Source organism: Pollicipes pollicipes, unplaced genomic scaffold, assembly GCF_011947565.3.
Source record: "Pollicipes pollicipes isolate AB1234 unplaced genomic scaffold, Ppol_2.1 Scaffold_2555;HRSCAF=2994_pilon_pilon_pilon, whole genome shotgun sequence".
In the NCBI taxonomy this organism is placed as follows: domain Eukaryota; kingdom Metazoa; phylum Arthropoda; class Thecostraca; order Pollicipedomorpha; family Pollicipedidae; genus Pollicipes; species Pollicipes pollicipes.
Genome location: NW_023596136.1, coordinates 17,843,868 through 17,862,651, shown reverse-complemented (window position 1 = coordinate 17,862,651; position 18,784 = coordinate 17,843,868). Strand labels below are relative to the sequence as shown.

Genomic DNA, 18,784 nt, shown 5'->3' with positions numbered 1-18,784 from the left:
GAATTTAGACCGGAAGGGGTAATCTGACTGTGACCCCTCGTCTTGGTGTGTTTACATGGCTGAAGCGGGCTTACACTGCTAATAGCCGGTAGTCCGCACTTGGTAAGCTCGAATCAAGGAACAGATTATGGGCATATAATGCGCCCTTACGACAAATCGATGCGTTGGTGCAGCGTTGGTACTTCGCAGATGATAGCTGGAGAGGGTCAGGATTTGTGTGGAGATCGTGGTATGAAGACGGAAGATTGATTATATTATGTTGCATAACTGCAAGTTTATATATATATATATATATATATATATATATATATATATATATATGTGTGTGTGTGTGTGTGTGTATAATAGTGCATTACATTGGTAAGAGCCCGCTGCATTTCAGCCGTGAGAGCCCCTCCTCCTTATTAGTCTAAACAGACGTCATACATTGGGCGCCCCACAACATTCGCTCGAAGGACACACATCCACTGGCGCCCACATCACTCCACTCATTATTGGTTCACAAACGGGTAGCCTCCCCCCCCCCCCTTGCCATCACCCGCCCTGTCGAGCCCTTGGCATTATAATTGTCACGTTTGCGCTAGCCCTCGTCGAGCCAAATTAAATTCCAGTTAACCCATTTGAATTATCAGTGAAGCCACGTCGTCAGCGCATCATCGGGTCAATTTGTTGTCGGCCTTGCAACCGACGCGGCTACTGGGCTAGCCACAGGGGTGCAAAACTTGGGCGATGACTCGTTCATTCCCCAGCCTACCTCCTCCAGGGCGACGACCCTCCATGCAAACCGAATTCGCTCGCGCTTCGTCTACGGCGTGGGGCCCACCACTCCTTCGGCCGCGCTCGCCGCTTGCAGCTTCCCACTGCTTTGCACACGCCTTCGGCTGCGTCCCGCCCAGTAGGGGAATGTCGCCTCGGACGCTTATGCGCCCTCGCCTTCGGCTGCGTCCCGCCCAGTAGGGGAATGTCGCCTCGGACGCTTATGCGCCCCCGCCTTCGGCTGCGTCCCGCCCAGTAGGGGAATGGCGCCTCGGACGCTTATGCGCCCTCGCCTTCGGCTGCGTCCCGCCCAGTAGGGGAATGGCGCCCCGGACGCTTATGCGCCCCCGCCTTCGGCCTGCCGGAATGAGCTTTGCAAGGGACCGCCCCCACGGTGCGTCCCTCAGAGGCCTGGAGGTAGATAGCGCACCTGGTGTCACGTGGTTAAGCGCCTCGGCAGACAGCGAGCGCCCGGCATGACCTTCGCTTGCACCTTATGATCTCCATGACCAGCGTACTCTCGAACCTCGGTCTAAATGACCTGTCCCACGGTTTAGTCCGACGTCGCCCTTGCTACGAGTGTCGATGGCGTGATCTCCATCTGTGCCGAGCATTCCGCCGCCAGGGGCTTATAATGCCTGACGTACACCACGTCCGAAGGGAACGGGCTATGTCCTGATCTTCCTGAGGCGTGCTACACCAACGGATAGACCCGGCTACCGCAGTGAATAACCCTGCATGTCGTGCGGTCCGAATTAGCATACAACCTACGCCTCTTCATGCCGCCATGTCTGAGGTCGAGTGAATGACAACCGAACGAGTTGACCGTCTCCTGGCCCCAAAATTAAAGCATTGTGCCATCAAGTCGCGATACTTATCAAACATTCATTTGTAAAGAGTACGACTTGAGATGGTCTGGTTCCTCCTTGAGCCGTATTGCTCGAGCTTATCACCCCTCACGGCCACTATCGTTCCTGTGTGACTCGGCCCTTGCAAAAAAGAGCATGACGTGAATCTTTAAAAGTCCGTCAGTTCTGTTGAAGTTTTGCGGGCTGGATCGAGCAACGAATTAATAAAAGGTAGAGGAAGCATGCTCGTAAGGAAACTACGCACCCGCACGCTGGACTGGGGCCAGTTGAGAGTTCAGAGAGTTTTGCCTTTCTTTGTGAAAGAAACGGATCAGAAAACGAAAAAACTAACGGACGAACAAACAGACAGACCATCTACCCAAAGAAACCCGAGTGTCTGCGCAAACAGCCCTGACGTCACGCCCGACCGCCATGCAGGGCCGGCTAGGGCCATAGTGGTCCAAAGTAGACCCCTATGACTGTCTGAAACGGCTAATTCGAGATAGCCTCGGCATAGGCGAATGAACGAGCCATCGCGGCGTCACCCGCGTGACCAGCCTCGGCCACCAGATCCACCCTCACAGCGCTTGGCTACTCGCATTCTGCTAGCACCATTCACGCCCTGTATTCTCGTAAGTGGACCGTGGGGACCTCGCCAGCTAGCCCATGACTGTCGACTCGTCGACCCCTCGGGCGCCGTTGCGTTTCCGTCCGAGACTGGCCGAAACAGGAGGTACTGGGACGCCGTTGTGGGCGCGATTGCCCTGCCGCAGTCTCGAACAAATCACTTCTCTCCTCACTTTAATGCTTAACGATTAAAACGCAGCTCATCACCTATGTTAACAAAGTCATTCACATACAGTCACCACTTCAGCCAGCGCGCCTGACCTCCGTGCCCTGCCCTCACAAGGCCGCAACCCCACGCGGGCCCAACGCCGCCCGAAGCCCCGTGACGCGTCACTCAACCCCTCGCCCATCCTGAATTATGGAATCGCAGGACCGCCGAGTCGCAGCACCGGGTCGGGAGGGTCGCATGGCCCGTGCCCCAGGTTATGCCAGGTTATGCCCCGTGCCATTTCCCCAGGTGACACCAGGGGGAAGAGGTTGCTGTGGCCCGTGCCCGCCCGTTATGGAGGGGTCAAGGGACAGTCTCGAGCCGCGCAGCCAGAGTTACACAAACTCCCCGAACTGTTCCCTAAAAGACATTGGCAAATGGCCATCTGTGTCATCATTATTTGTGTCATTCAAAACAATACTCAAATGATAAGCGCTTGTCATGTATGAAAGCAATTGTTTTCGTGCGTCTCGCGCCTCTTTTCTCATCTCTTTTTTAAAGAGGAACCGTTTACAACGTGGGCGTGTATTTTAGCGGTCTAATTATCTAAACGCCAAATGCAACTGCAACAAAGAAGCTCAGAACGACTCGATATAACGGGTGCGCTCTCTTCGAAGTGTTAACACCAATGCTACACCATAACCACAGTTATATGTGTGCGTATCCATCATTATAGCTTTTCCCAATTCAATCCGTGATCTTAAATAACCAAATGGCGTTGACACAGCGGAATAAAACAATGCGTTCTAAGTCTATGGTATCATCGAACGCATTGTGCATTCTAAATCGTATATTTTATCGCCATTGCTAACTGGCTCTGTTAACGGAACATAGCGAACACAGCGAACATGACGGAACATAGCGAACATATTCGGGACATGACGAATTTTATTAGAACCATACGCCACGTTCATTGCCGATGGCACAAGTTATTCGGCGGCAAAACATCTGTTCATGTGCTCATAACAAACAAGGCAACACGAAGTGCCCAACCAAGCCGCTCAGCAGCGACAGATGGCGCCGCCCGGCGCCTATGTCTGAAATAATGTCAGTGTGTGAGTAGTAATGCTTAATAAACAAACAAAGCAATTATATATTACTGAAATATGACAAATATATAAGAAAATAATTGGTAATTCATGACTCACCAGCAGTTGATCACATTCCAGAGCGTCACCTGCCACCAACTCCAAAACCAGTGTTCAGTAGGACCACGGTTCCACCACTATGTTCAGACCTCTGTTGCCGTTTACAGTTGCGAAGTTTACCTTGAAACTTGCAACCTTTACAGCCACATCGTGCGTGCCTCCGTGATGGAGCGAACATCCTCCATCGCACCCGGTGATAGAATTTCAATTTGTTTTACTATCGATAAAGGTGAAGCGACGCACTACACAACACAGCACAACACTGACATCCCGCGGCAAGCTTGTGGTATGGCGAGCCCCAAAACATTTTGCTATGCTGGCTGGTAAGGTTTTCAAACGTTTTGTGCGCTGCGTTTGAAACACGTCCGCCAAATTTGTTACATCGCTTCCTCCACGCTGTCTACGGTCAGTCTGTCACGCTTCGTTCACCCTCAACTGCTTTAAAGCATTGAACATATAGAAGTATGTGTCTCGAACATCTCATGGAGCGGACAGAAGAACGCTGTTACTGCTATACCACTCACTTATACGTTCGAAACTTGACCATGGCTGTTTTATTTATGACCGCGCGCCGAGTTCCTCCAAACGTTTATTAGACACCGTGCACCATACCGCATTACGCATTGCGACGGGAGCATTCAGAACGTCGCCAGTTGCTAGCCTTACCGTGGAAGTTAATGAACCGGCGTTGGCACTGAGAAGGGAAATGCTTGGCATGCGGTATTTTCCAAGCTGGCTCAATTTCCCAACGATCCGACTCAGCGAGCAATCTTTTCACGTGATGTGGAAAGCAAGTTCCAAAGTAGCGGAAGGCCGTCCATTTGGTGTCCATATGAATAAGCGGTTCCGGGAAAGCGACATAAGTTGGCGTGGTGTGCTAAGGTCGCGTCCCGTATTAGTGCCTCCATAAGAACTAATTCACCAGAAGTGGATGCATCCCTTTCATTCACCAGCAAACAGGGAGCGATCCCATGCGACCTGAGATCGAAGGCTCTGGAGCACATCGGGTCGTACATAGGTTTTCAAACCACATATAATGATGGGAAGTAGGCGTTGGTGCTGCATTTGTGAATAATCAAGCCACCCGGTCCTTTTCTTTACCGAAACACGCCTCAGTTTACACATCCGAGCTCGTTGCAATCAGCAAAGCCCTATGCTTCATCGAAGTTGGTGAGAGCAACTCACACGTGATCTTATCCGATTCTTTGAGCAGCCTGTTGGCACTAACAGCATTTAACCCACCTTGTCCCATTATACAGGATATTTTAGTTCGCCTGACAGCGCTTGATCTTGCTGGTAAAACTGTCGTCTTATGCTGGATACCGAGTTATGTGGGTATCGCAGGTTACGAGCATGCTGACGCGGCCGCAAAACGGGCAGCGCGTGCACCTTGCACCCGTTCTTTACCCTTGCCGGCAAGGGACTTGTACCCTGCAGTCGCAACCTTTGTGAAGGGGAAATGGCAACGCTGCTGGGACGCCATTGTAAACAATAAGTTAAAGGTGATCAAGCCACAACTGGGTCCATGGTCTTCAAGCTCACGCAAGTTGAGACGCGAAGAAGTAACCCTCAGCAGATTACGAATTGGCCACACGCACGCAACACATAGCTACCTTTTGTGCGGTGGGGAACGCCCTAAATGTCCTCGCTGTGATGCGCCACTTACGGTTCGCCACGTTATTCACTCTTGCCCCACAGTTAAGAGAAGACCGGGCACTTTACTTCGGACGAGATGCGTCAGGTCTTACCTTTTCAGACCTTATTGGTGACGATTCCCGCATGCTTGGCACCGGACAGCTGTTTTCATTTTTGAGAAACGTAGGATTCACAGCCATTTATACACCACGGTAAGCACTTAGCTGTTATGGGCGCAAAATGACCCTAGAAGTCGACGCGCCCTAAAACCCCAATCATCATCATCATCGTTCACCCTGTCTTGAAAGCCGATGTAAATGTAATGGGGCTGTCTCGTGCAAGTGGCTTGGAGGAAACCCGAGGACGGCTACATCCATGACACAACCAATCAGTTGACAGCTGATACTCAACAGTGCAATAGGTTGCCGCTACTAGATTAAATTGCAGGCTTTTTTACTCGCTGTGAGCGATTTTTATTCTAAATTTATTAAATATCTCTTTTGTGGTGATAAGTTAAACTTAAACGTTGTCTGAACAGGAGACCATTCAACGAGCTCTTCTGTCGCCTACATTGTTGGGAAGTAGGCGGGTTTGTGCACCCCTGTGTACAGCCGGCCGTGGCTCGGTCTGGATGGCGATGATAGCCTGTGTGCTCACAGTATGCGTGATGCGAGCCGTCGTGCCCGGACTGATGACCTTGTATCATGTTTTATTGTCTTGCAATCTCTGAAAACTGGGTTGGCTAGCCCTCGTTTTCTGCATGATCAAATCATGTGACCGAGATGTCCGCTGCACTCACTACGTTGCCTGGCCTGCCTGCCCTAATTCCAAGGGATCGGATCCCACCGTGCCCTTGGACCAGGACTCGAGCGTCGCGTCGCCCGCCATGGCGCAAGGCCGGTCCGCTCTCTTCCTGCCGCGCCCCGGTCGGGCCCTGCGCGTTCCCCCTGGCCCAGTTCTCTCGTGGCGCGGCGTTCCTGACACCAGCTGGGGTGACGCCGACACCGGCGGGGCACAGTTCTCGCGCATGAGTGTTGTGGCTGCGTGGCTGTTTTCCGCCGGTGGTCTGGCGTCACGCGTCCATGACTGACGTCCGTCCGGCCGACGGCAGGTGTTTCTGTGGACACGTGGGTCCGATTCGGGAAAAGGGGTCGCCGTCATGGCGAATGTAAGAAGGCGCCGTTGATTTGTTGTGCCTGGGCAGAGATCGCGCGCCGCTTCATCCCGCCGATTTGGTCTTCAGCAGGCGCTTTCTCTTGTTGGGGGCCGATCGACTGAAGCGTCTGGCGGATCTACATTTGATTCCAGACTCCGCTCGGTCTGTTAGGTTTATATGGTTCCGCGCCGGGGTTTCTAGAGCCGGTAGCCGGCTTTTTGCCGTCCCATCCCCCGCCTTGAAACTCCACCGCAGTTCAGGTAGTGTGGAAAATGAAAAGCGTCGAAATGTGTGCCTACACCACAGGCTCATGTGTGCGCACCATTTATGATCTTTAACAAGCTAGTATGTTGCCAAAGTTTGCCGAAATATGCACACATTGATTGTCGACTTATATTTGGGAAGTTGTTATAGCTCGTTATGATTCCACATGCCTGTAATGGTACCTTGATCTTACCAGCGTCGGCAGATGCAATGATTGCTGGCATTGCCACGAGACTGCTGTCCTGTTTTACCTTTGCTTGCGTTGCATTTGCGGTGCGGGTTTGAGTTATAATCAGTCCTCCCCTACACAAGTAGATGTGCCGATCTCTTGACCTCTGTGATCACCCTGCTGGCTTTTCCGACTCCATGAGGTCCTCTAACCTCTCTTCTTTGTCCCCAGCCGGCGGGCTTTTCCGTTTCCTCTGTAGCAAATCCTTAAACCCCTTCATGTTTGCCACCAGACCTGCCGACTTCCTCATCTGTAGAAATATGTGCTGACTGCTGCTGCAGTGCATCTGGTGTTATTCTCCTTCAGCCAACAAACTCGGCATTTTCCCGCCTTTATAAAAGACACGTCTGCGTCGGCTTCGCAGCAGACCTGCCAGTAGTTCAACCTCTGTGGTAAAACTGACGATGGTTCATCACTTTGCAGACCTGTCGTAAGTTTTGTCACTGTAAAAGACCCACCAGGTGTCCGCCTGCATACCAGACCTACCAGTTATACCGCAAATACATATATTAAACCTGTCAATCGTTCTGCCTCTGCTTGCAGATATGCCGGATGACTTGCCCTCCATCAAAGGCCACGAGTCCAGCTACAGGGTTGGTGACGTGATGAAACTCAATTGTTCGTCATACCGCTCGTACCCGCCTGTCAAGCTGCACTGGTACGTCAACGAGGAGCCGGTAAGCAGAGTACGTATTCCTCTCGACCGGATCAGTTGGTTCTGGTTTGGTTCACGTTGTGAGACGTCGGCGTGGAAAAAGTCGGAGATAAATTCGGAAGATTGTGGGACTAACCCAGATAGGTTCGGAAAACTTCGTTCGTCTCCTGGTATGTCATTGTAAAGCCGTCACTAAAACACATCGGGCCTCACTCGTTTCGCTTCTAGCCTAGTCTTACAATTTGCAGCCTTCGTTTGGGCGGAACAATATCATTCCACCACTTTGAAAAGTATCGGTATTGTGATACCATAGTGAAAATTTGCTTTTGCAGGGCTTAAAACGGTCACTTAGTCCGTGCTCAGTGCAATAGCAGCCCTCTCCAGTTAGTTGTTGCTACGTTCTGCGTAGCTCAGGCCAAAAAAACGGGCTACGGTAATTGGTTACGGTAAGCGCGCTCAGCTGCAGCGAATTTCGCGCGCAAGTGATGAACATTCGTCCGGGCTCTTCGTTTGGAAGTCGAGAGTAAGCGCGCTGCGCTCTCGCTCGGATGTCTGGGTTTGTGCCGAGCGCCGTTGCCTCGTGTCACGCCGGTGTGCTGCTGTTTCCGCGACTCGGGCGGCCAGACAGACAGCCACCAGCAGCGTCCGTCGGAAGGCGAAGGAGCGCGTCTCACAACGTCCTTTTCGTCGTGGGAATGAAGTGGTGTTTACGGCCTACGTTCTCTTCCTCTGAGTTTCTTGTCTTTTAATTATTTTAGGTCGTGTTTTGCATGTCGGTGTTATTCATCAAATCGGTCGTCATGTTATTAGCATGATGATTCCATTATTGGTGTCGGCTCATTGTCGCGGTGTACGCATGATGTTCATCCGGTTTTAAAACCTGTGTGCGTGTGTGTGTGTGTGATCCACTGCCAAGCCAGTTGGGGCGGATCCACGTTTGATATGCAGTTATAGGGAAGGCTCCTTCGTGGGACTCAACAATGTTTACATCTGTACGCTGACAGCATGCATGCCACCAAGTGAAATGTATCATGCAGCTACAGCTCATGATCGCAAGCATCAGAAGAACATCCTGTTTACATCAGCCACTCAAGCACGGCAGGCATCCTGGCTCACCAGATAGAGCAGCCTGTTCACATTTTCAATCCAGTGCATGTTATCTTGGTCGTTTTTTGCTGTCCGTTCTCAAAAATGAGGAGCGGTATGACGTTGGAGAACGCCCGCGCAAGCCCACTTTAAGGTTTTGTCATGTTCAAATCATGGCTTGTGCTTTGCATCACTGCTTTCGTAAGGTTAATGCCTTGCTCTCATATTTCGAGTATTGTGTTCGTTTGTAGAACCGTGAAGTGGCTCAAAACCATGAATTCTGCAAAATCAATAGCGTTGTTTCACTCAGGCCTGCTCCAAATTAGCTCAGTTTCTTCTGTCGCGAATTTCCCTCGTTCAGGGCCGACGTAGGTATACAAATGATTTATCTCGTGTTGTAGAAATACCTTAGTGGCAAGTTACAGCCAACATCTTTTTTCAGACGTATCTTGCGAATGCACCCAGAAGTATCCAACTGATGCCGCTATCCTCTTCGAAGTTTAGAATGCCTATACTGATAGATATTGTCTAGAAATTGAATTAGAAGCTGCGAAATGCCTGCCCAAAGTTCCCAATCCAAATATCTCGTTCCGTTGAAGGAAGACCTATTTATTTGTTTTTATAGTGAGCACTGTTTGATTTCAGCATTTCCATCTTGAAACCCAATCCGCCGATGCCGAAAAATTGCTTCGTCACAATATGCATCAGCTCTTACCACAATGACTGTGGTTGGTCACGAGGGGGTGTAGGTGTGGAATGGGGAGTGGAGATGCAAGTTCATCACTACGTTTGTGCCTTCATTCTGCCTCTTCATTTGTCCGATGTGGGGCAGCTGGGCAAATATAGGGCAAATGTAATCTATTTTACTATGTCTGCACATACTTAAGGCACCAAGGTTAATTTAAAAACATCATATCACGCAATTTTGATGTCAGAATTGCCAACTCACTCTTTCTCAACTCAACAAACTCTTGATGATGCAATGTCAAATGATTTCAGGGTGATCTTAACCTCAAAGTGGTATATAGAACAGCGCCCATAATGACCTCCTCCCTTCTTAGAAGTCACGCCCACGCGCATTTTCACCAATGAGCTAAACCCAGGGGTATCACTTCTCTCGAATGCTGAATCAATAGGCATGGCTTTGGGCTTTGGTTGACCAAACATAAACTGCTTATGGATTGTAAGGGGTGCAATATTTGCATTCCGTTTCTTGTTCGGATCTAGGGAGGTTGGTGGGGGTGGCACCGACAGTCAGTTCAAGCGAAAGGCGTTCACCTCAAGGCTCTCTGAAGAATTGATATCTATGCTTGTTGGAAAAGTCGGTTATCACGCGACATCTTGCGGACATTTTTGAGATTGAGTACGCAAACCCTCGCCATCAGAGAGAGGGTCGATGAGACCCCCTCACGTTTCCTGAGGGTACCTCTCCGACACGTGCAGTCGCGCTCAAAATTGTGATACGTCCTGGGACGTCAATTGCGTGTATTTTGATACAAAAAGCATCCCTAGCGTTTCTGGATTCTGCGAAGCGACGGTTTCTGGGAACAATGCGCGGTAACCCACGGCCCACGCGGGCGGCGGGTGTGCGGTAACCCACGGCCCACGCGGGCGGCGGGTGTGCGGTAATCCACGGCCCACGCGGGCGGCGGGTGTGTGGTAACCCACGGCCCACGCGGGCGGCGGGTGGCAGCCGACCATTGGAATCGATCTGGTGCGCGCACGGTCCGCGGTCCGAACTTGGTCCGACCGCGGACCGGGCGCGGCGGACCGACGTCATTAAAGCGAGGAACCCTTCATCATAAACCCATGCTCAGAGCACAAAATGCACACCATTACACCGAAAATCAAACGAGGAACATGCCAGTTAGGTGTTGTGTCACTGCGAGGCATGGTCCTTTACATATGGGTACGTGAAGCCAAGAAAAGTCCAAGTTCAGGAAATTTGACCTCTGAATTGGTCTTTTGACACCGAATCAAACCATAGATTAATAGAATGCTGGCCTCCGAAAATAACCTGCCTGAAAATGATGATATTGTATGAAAATATCTCTGCATCACTGCACTATCGTCCACATGGACTGACCTATCGCAAATAATTAGTAGGTCATTTGTGCGAACGATCGTGACACGCTTCCGATTCCTTTGGTATCCCTCTTTTTGCTGAGTTTGCTAGATGCAGTAACATGGCAGCTTTGGTCTCAATAAGGACAAAGTGGGAGGTAAATGCCACGTTGGAGTCTCTCTCTTCGTTTTCCTGTTCTGGAAATGCCCAGGCTGCAGGTCGGGGTGGACTTAATGACCCCCGAGGTCACGGGAAGACAGCACAGCTAATGTGCTTATTGGAGTACATGAACCATAGCCCCCCGCCGGTAGCAGCCACACCAAACGAAGTGGGTAACGGGGAAAGTACCAATACAATGCTCATCGGCACAGCTGTCCGGCTGCACACGATGTCTTTGTGTTATTTATTTGCGACGTCTGAGGTCAGACTAGGTCGGTGATGTCATGCATGCTTTTTTAGTTATATTTTGCGCATATTTTTGTTAAGTTCATCGGAAAAAGGTGATTCTACTTTTTTTATTTTCGGTCGGGAAAATTCGGCTTATATGCATTCCACCTTTGAGAGAACAGGGTCAAAGCTTTTTTAGGCCAAATATTTTCTCTTCTTGGCATATGTTGACCGCACGTTGTGACGATGCGATAAGCGAAATTTGGCGCAATGTGACAAACCACTTCAGATAATTGGTATATGAATGCTCTGTGGAAGACCTACCCCAGGTGAAATCAGGTCACGTAGTCTTACAGTGTATTGTTTTATTAATCATAACGAATATGCTATGCAATGAAGAGCAGGAGCCATCAGTGCACTCAAACCGTACTAGACATGTCTTGAAATTGCAATCACAGGCATGGCGGGGCAGCTTAGATGCTGCATGCAGAGACAAATCATTCAAGGTCATGAACTGGCTTGCATACATATGCTTCAGTTTACTCCAGCGCGCATTTTGTGTGCATGCATGACGCTGTCCCCTCAGTCTCACACAGCAGACATCAGACATGGTTCTGCGCCATGCCGTCTAATGAGCGGCCGTACCAACCCGGGGGCCGGCGCGTCGGCCGGCGCGCCTCTCAGCTGGGCGAGTGAGCGCGGCGAGGTCGGCAGACGCGCCGTGTCTGTCGTCGCGCCACTACTACCCGTGCACGGGAATGCATCGGCGGACGAACCGTGCACGACTGGCTGCACAGGTTGACTGATGAGGGGGCGCTGTAAACCGTTTAGTGAAAGCGTCAGTCACTCACCGGTGCCTATTAGGGTTTGGGCGCTTCTTCAGGTTCCCAGTACTGCTGCTCGATCGCCACAAATGAAATGGTAGCAGTTGAGAGATGCTGGTACCTTGGCGCGTGCGACACGCGCCGTCACAGGTCGGGTTCAAAGACGGATGGCGGATGTGAATAGACGGATGCCAGGATGAGCGACAAAGAGGCTTGGTTGTACCGAATACGGCACACATGCGCATAATAAATTCCATTATCTTTGAATACAGATGGAGGCTCACCGTTGCTCACTGTAGGAACTCTGATCCATTTCAGTGCATATGGCAAGCTCGCCTTTGCTGATGTTGAAGTTATGATGGATAGGAAATATTACATTCAGAGGCAGGTGGTGCGTGTGGACACGTCAATTCTGCGACTCGAACCATACCTCTGTGAGTGAGGCAAGTTCGCGACTACATCCATACCTTAAGGAGATAAAAGTGACAACAACTTTAAGATGGCGGACTGATTGGGCACGGGAAGACGCCTGCCGTCTTGCATCCAACAAAACGAAAATCATCTCACTCCTGCCATCTCTGCGGGGTGCTTATGTTCAGATTTGTTCAACAGGACATATACGATCGGGGAATACCCATGCAACTTAAAGCGCCCCCGTGCAAACTAAATTAAACGCATGCCCAATTAAACGCATTCGCGTAGAAATAAAATGGCAAACAAAACATCGTGGCCACGAGAAGCACAGCTCCGAACTAGGGCCAGTCGCGGGTATTTCAGCGGCTTCGGCTTTCCTTCGCCACAGCCGACACACCGCTCCTAAGTTCAGGACGATACATGCTTAACTTATCATGGATACATTAGGAAGACTGGAGACACTATGACTTACGGGCCCAGGAAGGTCAACTTACCTTGTTAAATGGAAATTGTGTGAGGCACCAAAAAAAAGCGAACATCTTAAACTTTGTTGCATAGGCTCTTTGTTGTCCATTCCCTCCAAGACGCAGCTCCTGACTCGGCTTCCCTGCTCTCCCTCACCTAGCGTTTTTGAGGTACAAGGGAATTTTTGGAGGAGCTTTACGACTAGTCCGCTGGATTGTACATAAACTGAGGTAGTCTGCATGCATTTAGGAGATTTCGTGATTTGCAAACTAAATTCACTTATCAGCCTGTGAGCGTGATAGAATAGTGGGCCAAGTCGTGAGGCAGTCCTGCCGCGAGCGCTTATTCTGCGACAATCAATGCAGTGAATTTGCGTAGCCTAACCTGGTTTACCTCGTTATTGTCCGAATATAAATGTGTTTCAATATTTGCTAACGTTGCCTGAAGCGTGTCTGGCGATAACATGCGGCGAAGACCAATGGCATCTTAATGCTGAGTTGTGCGTCAATAAGCAAAGGAAGGAAGACAAATTCGGCATGAGGGACTAGATGAAGTTTTCGTGTGTCTGTGCCATAACGCATAATAGGTACAACTCGTTTTCCGTGTTGGATTAATTGTGACTAAGGTGCATCATGTTATGTACATGATGTACATGTACATGTTAAGGTGACATCATGCATCTTTTTCGTGGGGTGACATAAAATCCACCGCATCGGTCTCACAGCTTGGTGTAACGGGGCTTCACTGAACAGAGCTGACCTTATCCATTGCTTTGACGAGTGCTGAATGTGCATGTAACAAGGTATCCGTTCCGGCTTCATTATCTGAAGCTGGATGCCTGTGATCTGGTGAAGCGGTGTGGCTGGACATCAGACAGGCAGCAGGTCTCGCCTGGCAGCGGACAGGCAGCGGGTCTCCCATGGCAGCAGACAGGCAGCAGGTCTCGCCTGGCAGCAGACAGGCAGCAGGTCTCCCCTGGCGGTAGGGCTCCCCTGGCAGCAGACAGGCAGTAGGGCTCCCCTGGCAGCAGACAAGCAGTAGGGCTCCCCTGGCAGCAGCCAGACAGCAGGTCTCGCCTGGCAGCAGACAGGCAGCAGGTCTCCCCTGGCAGCAGACAGGCGGCAGGTCCCGCCTGGCAGCAGGCAGGCAGCAGGTCTCCCCTGGCAGCAGACAGGCAGCAGGTCTCCCCTGTCAGCAGACAGGCAGCAGGTCTCCCCTGGCAGTAGGGCTCCCCTGGCAGCAGACAGGCAGTAGGGCTCCCCTGGCAGCAGACAGGCAGCAGGTCCCGCCTGGCAGCAGACAGGCAGCAGGTCTCCCCTGGTAGCAGACAGGCAGCAGGTCTCCCCTGGCAGCAGACAGGCAGCAGGTCTCCCCTGGCAGTAGGGCTCCCCTGTCAGCAGACAGGCAGCAGGTCCCGCCTGGCAGAAGGGCTCCCCTGGCAGCAGACAGGCAGTAGGGCTCCCCTGTCAGCAGACAGGCAGCAGGTCCCGCCTGGCAGAAGGGCTCCCCTGGCAGCAGACAGGCAGTAGGGCTCCCCTGGCAGCAGACAGGCAGCAGGTCTCCCCTGGCAGCAGACAGGCAGCAGGTCTCCCCTGGCAGTAGGGCTCCCCTGTCAGCAGACAGGCAGCAGGTCCCGCCTGGCAGAAGGGCTCCCCCGGCAGCAGACAGGCAGTAGGGCTCCCCTGGCAGCAGACAGGCAGCAGGTCTCCCCTGGCAGCAGGTCTCCCCTGGCAGCAGACAGGCAGCGGGTCTCCCCTGGCAGCAGTCTGCTCCGCCTGGCCTGGCGTTCCCCCACCAGTGCCAGAGCCTCACGAACCGTGCTTGTGACGAGGGCAGTTGTGGGCTGTTCATTTCCTCTACTGTAGAGCCGCGCAGACCGCACATAACATGGCGTTTTCCTCCGAGCCATGGTGTGAATTCCTGAACACCTTGTGCAATCCCTGCACCATCTGCGCCTATGACTGCTGCTATGTGACTCATAGAACAAGTACTCGTGCAGTAGACAACTGTGTGAAACAGTACATGCTAGAAACTATTGGCTTGGCGTGTGAGAAATATGTACTGCACCGTTTCAACGACAATTTCAATAACATAATCCGTTTTTGCATGTTTCCATGATAGGTCACGCGAATTACTTGTTTGTATGTGGAGCGTATGTGGTGTGTGTGGTGCTTGGTTTCTGGTTGAACACAGCTTCTGCCTGCAGAGCAAACAGTTGTGGGATAAAGCTAATGATGTGCCGGAAGACATGATGGTTTCTCGACGATTAATCAGGCACTGAGGATGTAGGGAAGCAGTGTGAGCAGCCTGGGAATATCACTTACAACGCAGGTAGAACTTGGTCTCAACGCAGGGTTTTACAGAAAAGAGAAGGCAGCAGAAAAACTTAAAATAGGTGGATGCGAGCGGAAGAAATTGCTGGCCTCAACCGAGAGGATCGCTTACACCGCTTCTCAGGGCTGGTAAAAGTGCACCTTTTATCGCCGATCAAATTCCCTACAGGCATAGTAGGGACTTTGTAGCAGCCGGTAGCGTAACACAATGTCATGCTGCATAAGATGACAAAGGAGCCCATGTCCAGTAACGCAATCACACTTCGGAATGATTTGACGTAATACAAAATCCTCTCTCATCGCCGCAATCTTCAAAATCATGCTCACACAGCCGAAACACTCATTTATGGGATTTTATTGAAGTAACGTCAGGGTAACTGCTGTCTGTAAGAATGGAGGCACCGGCCGTACATTACGGGGCAGCTATTCATCAGGACTTTGCACTTCCCTGCAGCACTGCCACATCGCCACGACCGGGTGCGGTCACCTAACACCCTGCCTTTTCCTGACAAAAGTAGTCCACCTGAATCCTTTTGGGATCTTTGTAGTGGACTTCGATAGGATGTCATAGGAAGCCGACCCTGCACATCAGATGTAAGCATGTAAAAGCTTCTGACCAATGTGTGGGAGACACGTGTGTTCGCCTCCCAATGCAACCATGCGTTGTGACCTTAACATGGCAGTTAGTTGACAACTGGCCAGGGAGACTAGCATGCAACCAGGGTCTGTGTGAGGAAATTGCATTTTAGGTTGTCATTTCGTACATAATTGTCCGTTGAACTATGATTTGTTATTGTTTGAAACTGACGTAAGTAAATAATAACTGCAGAATTAACTTTTTAACTTACCTCGATGTTAAACGTGACGTAACGAAGCCTTAACGTCACTTGTCTTAACAGTAGCTCGTTTTGCAGATTGCAATAACTATGAATTTGACTGTGGCAAGCAACGACATATGCTCCCTTCACGTTTCTTGCTTGACCATACACTGGACTCAGCATCCCCCCCTCCCTCACAAAATACCAACTACCACACAAGTCGCGACCTGTCCGCGGTGCGGTGTTACCGAACGACTCAAGTGTTTGAGAACCTTCCAGCCGACCGATCAAGAAGAACCTGCATTTCCCACGCACAGGACGGCAAGCAGGCTGACGTGAATGAAATCGGCACGAACAGCCGAACAGCCGATCGATTAACACGCGCCCGGATGGCCGGCTAGATATCCTTCGCTCGGGTGGGGGTCAATTTAACCCCCTGAGATCTCAAGAACTAAGAAAGCTAGAGGCACCAAATTTGCAGGATGTTTTGACCTGTACGTGAACTCACTGAGGTCAAAGTTTGAGCTTCCTAAGGTGTGACCTTCAGGTCAAATAAGGTCAAACAATGTCAAATTCTAGGTTGGTCACGAAAGTGCCCCCAGAACCTAGGAAACTGTTTGTAAGCAAAAAATAAAAGCCCATTTGAGGGCAGTGACCTTGTTTTACCTTTTCAAGGTCATGGTGACCAAAATTATACAAGACTGCTCTGAGTTTTGCATTTGAATAGGCGACAAAGATTACGCTAGGCAGCATGCTCATAAAACAAAAAGTCGACTCAGGTCAGCTTAAGTCAATGACCTTTTCTGACCTCTAAAAAGTCAATGGAGGTCATAATGTGGTTTCTGCTGTCAATAAATTCAAAATGAGCACTACGAACTATCCCATACAGCAAACCCTGGTTGCCACCTCGGTCTGACCTTCATACCTGACCTTAGGTCAACGTAATTTGCTCATTCAAGGCTGTTAGTGCCTAAGAAAGCATATCGAGATGTATGGCTTCGTCAGACATTCCGTTATTGTATCAGATTGGACGATTCCCTAGAAATTGCCTTCGCTGAAAGCATGGCCTGACTTTGAACTGCTATAGGTCAGCGACCTTACAAGATACGTCTAAATTTTTGATGTCAAACGATTTGCTATTCAATTGTCAACAGCTATGCAAAATCTGGCGGGGCTACGCCGCGACGCTCGGAAACTATTTTGGAAAATTAAACCTTTGGGGGGTCAATCTGACCCCCACCCGAGCGCGTGTTAACGCAGCCGATCGCAGAAATCAAGTTAGCCCCAATGGGGGAACCCAGCTGCGCATAAGAGCGAATGCTGTGCTGCTATGCTTTGTTTTTATCCCGATATACGCGGTACAATTTGAAGATTTTGTGTACATATGGACACTCTTCTTCATGTATTGTTGTTCTTTTGACCCCATTATAATCCTGATGTCCCAGGAGACTTGCTCATTTCGCAAGTCTGTCGCATAACCACACCAATATACTTGTGACTATAATCGTATAGGGTCTCCTCGCATCTGTGCATATTAACGAGCGTACATAAATAAATGGAAGAAAACCAACGGGTAACATGCGTCACTGATATAAACCAGCCCTACTCAGAAAGACGAAACATCATGTCCCTGGCACTGATTCACACTACATCGGTTGTGACAGCCCCTTGCATCGGCCTCAAATTCCCAGCATGCGGGTATAACAATGATCTGTTAGTTTTTTTCGTCCACTGGCTTTGGAGCTCTGCCGTCTTATCCAGGGTCCATTGTCGACACTATTTTCGGCTGCTAGAGACCACCATTCGAGGCGCCCATTCCAGTCGGCTCCTTTGCATCGCAGAGTAAGAAAAGCAGCCCCTTACAGTTGGCGAATGCTGCTATACCATCTATTATTGCAATAATGGCGTTCCACTGTATACCGTAGGGTAAGAGATGGCGTCATAACCATAGGCGCCACCCTCAAATATAAGGGCGAAGCACCATACCCTGGCGGACACAGGTGAAACTACTGTGTGGACATTGTGAACTGGGACCATTACGAATTGCGGACATAATGGACTTGGGACATTATGAACTGTTGGAATTATGAAACGACCCGTACCGCAGTGACACAAAGCCAGCGTAAACTCTGTGGTGGCTGGGTGGGCATCACCGACAGCTTTCCTGCAATCACTGGAAGTTATTCTAGAATTACAGATACGCTTTCGCCAGCCTCTATGCTTTATGCACTGCGTGGAGGTTCGCTGTGTCGCCACTTACCGTTTTGGAGTTAGTATAAGCGTGGTACGAAGCCGCCCTCCATTTTGGAGGGTGTATGTCCGGCGGTAATCGCCCTCTATTTTGAAGGGTTATACGCGTGGCCTTTTCATAATGTGTTTTTCGCCCAAAGCATCAAAGGTTCATCTTAGGTCTTAAAAACGCGAGTGGGTTTACAAAAGCGGACCCTAAAGCCGCTGAAACTGATAAAACCGTTTCTAGACCATACCCTGGATTGGCTTTTCGTCCGCTGAAACCATGCTTTACGTAGCCGATTGCCAGAAAAACTCGCATGACAGTACCAAGTCAGATGCGTGACGTGGAACGCGCTCGCGCGCCAGTTTGCCCTCGCTGGACGAAGTCATCTGTGGCGCGCACTCCTCAGTTGAATAGCACACCGCGCAGTACATTAATTCCGCCTGAACTAACATCGTGAAAGGCGCTGACGTCGGCCTATGACGTGAGGCGATCTGTTTATATGGGCGCGAGCTTGCCCCGGACCCCCGCCAGCGGCCATTGCTCCAACCCAACCGCTGTTGAGCTCGGCTGGTCGGTTGGTGGTCGGTTGGTTGGTGGTTGAGCGTTGCGTGGATGGGGTGTTGGTGTACG

General features: G+C 50.6%; 1 protein-coding gene across 3 annotated transcripts in view; it reads left to right on the top strand.

The window, feature by feature from the left end:
• LOC119103870 (uncharacterized) overlaps positions 1-18,784 on the top strand; it is an 81,162-nt gene that overhangs the window by 37,957 nt on the left and 24,421 nt on the right. For 2 of the 3 annotated variants that reach the window (XM_037227549.1, XM_037227564.1), the window contains exon 4: positions 7,415-7,557. In XM_037227549.1, the coding sequence (XP_037083444.1) occupies positions 7,415-7,557 (143 nt within the window). The remainder of the gene's footprint in view (positions 1-7,414; positions 7,558-18,784) is intronic. The other variant, XM_037227556.1, reaches the window with a different exon arrangement.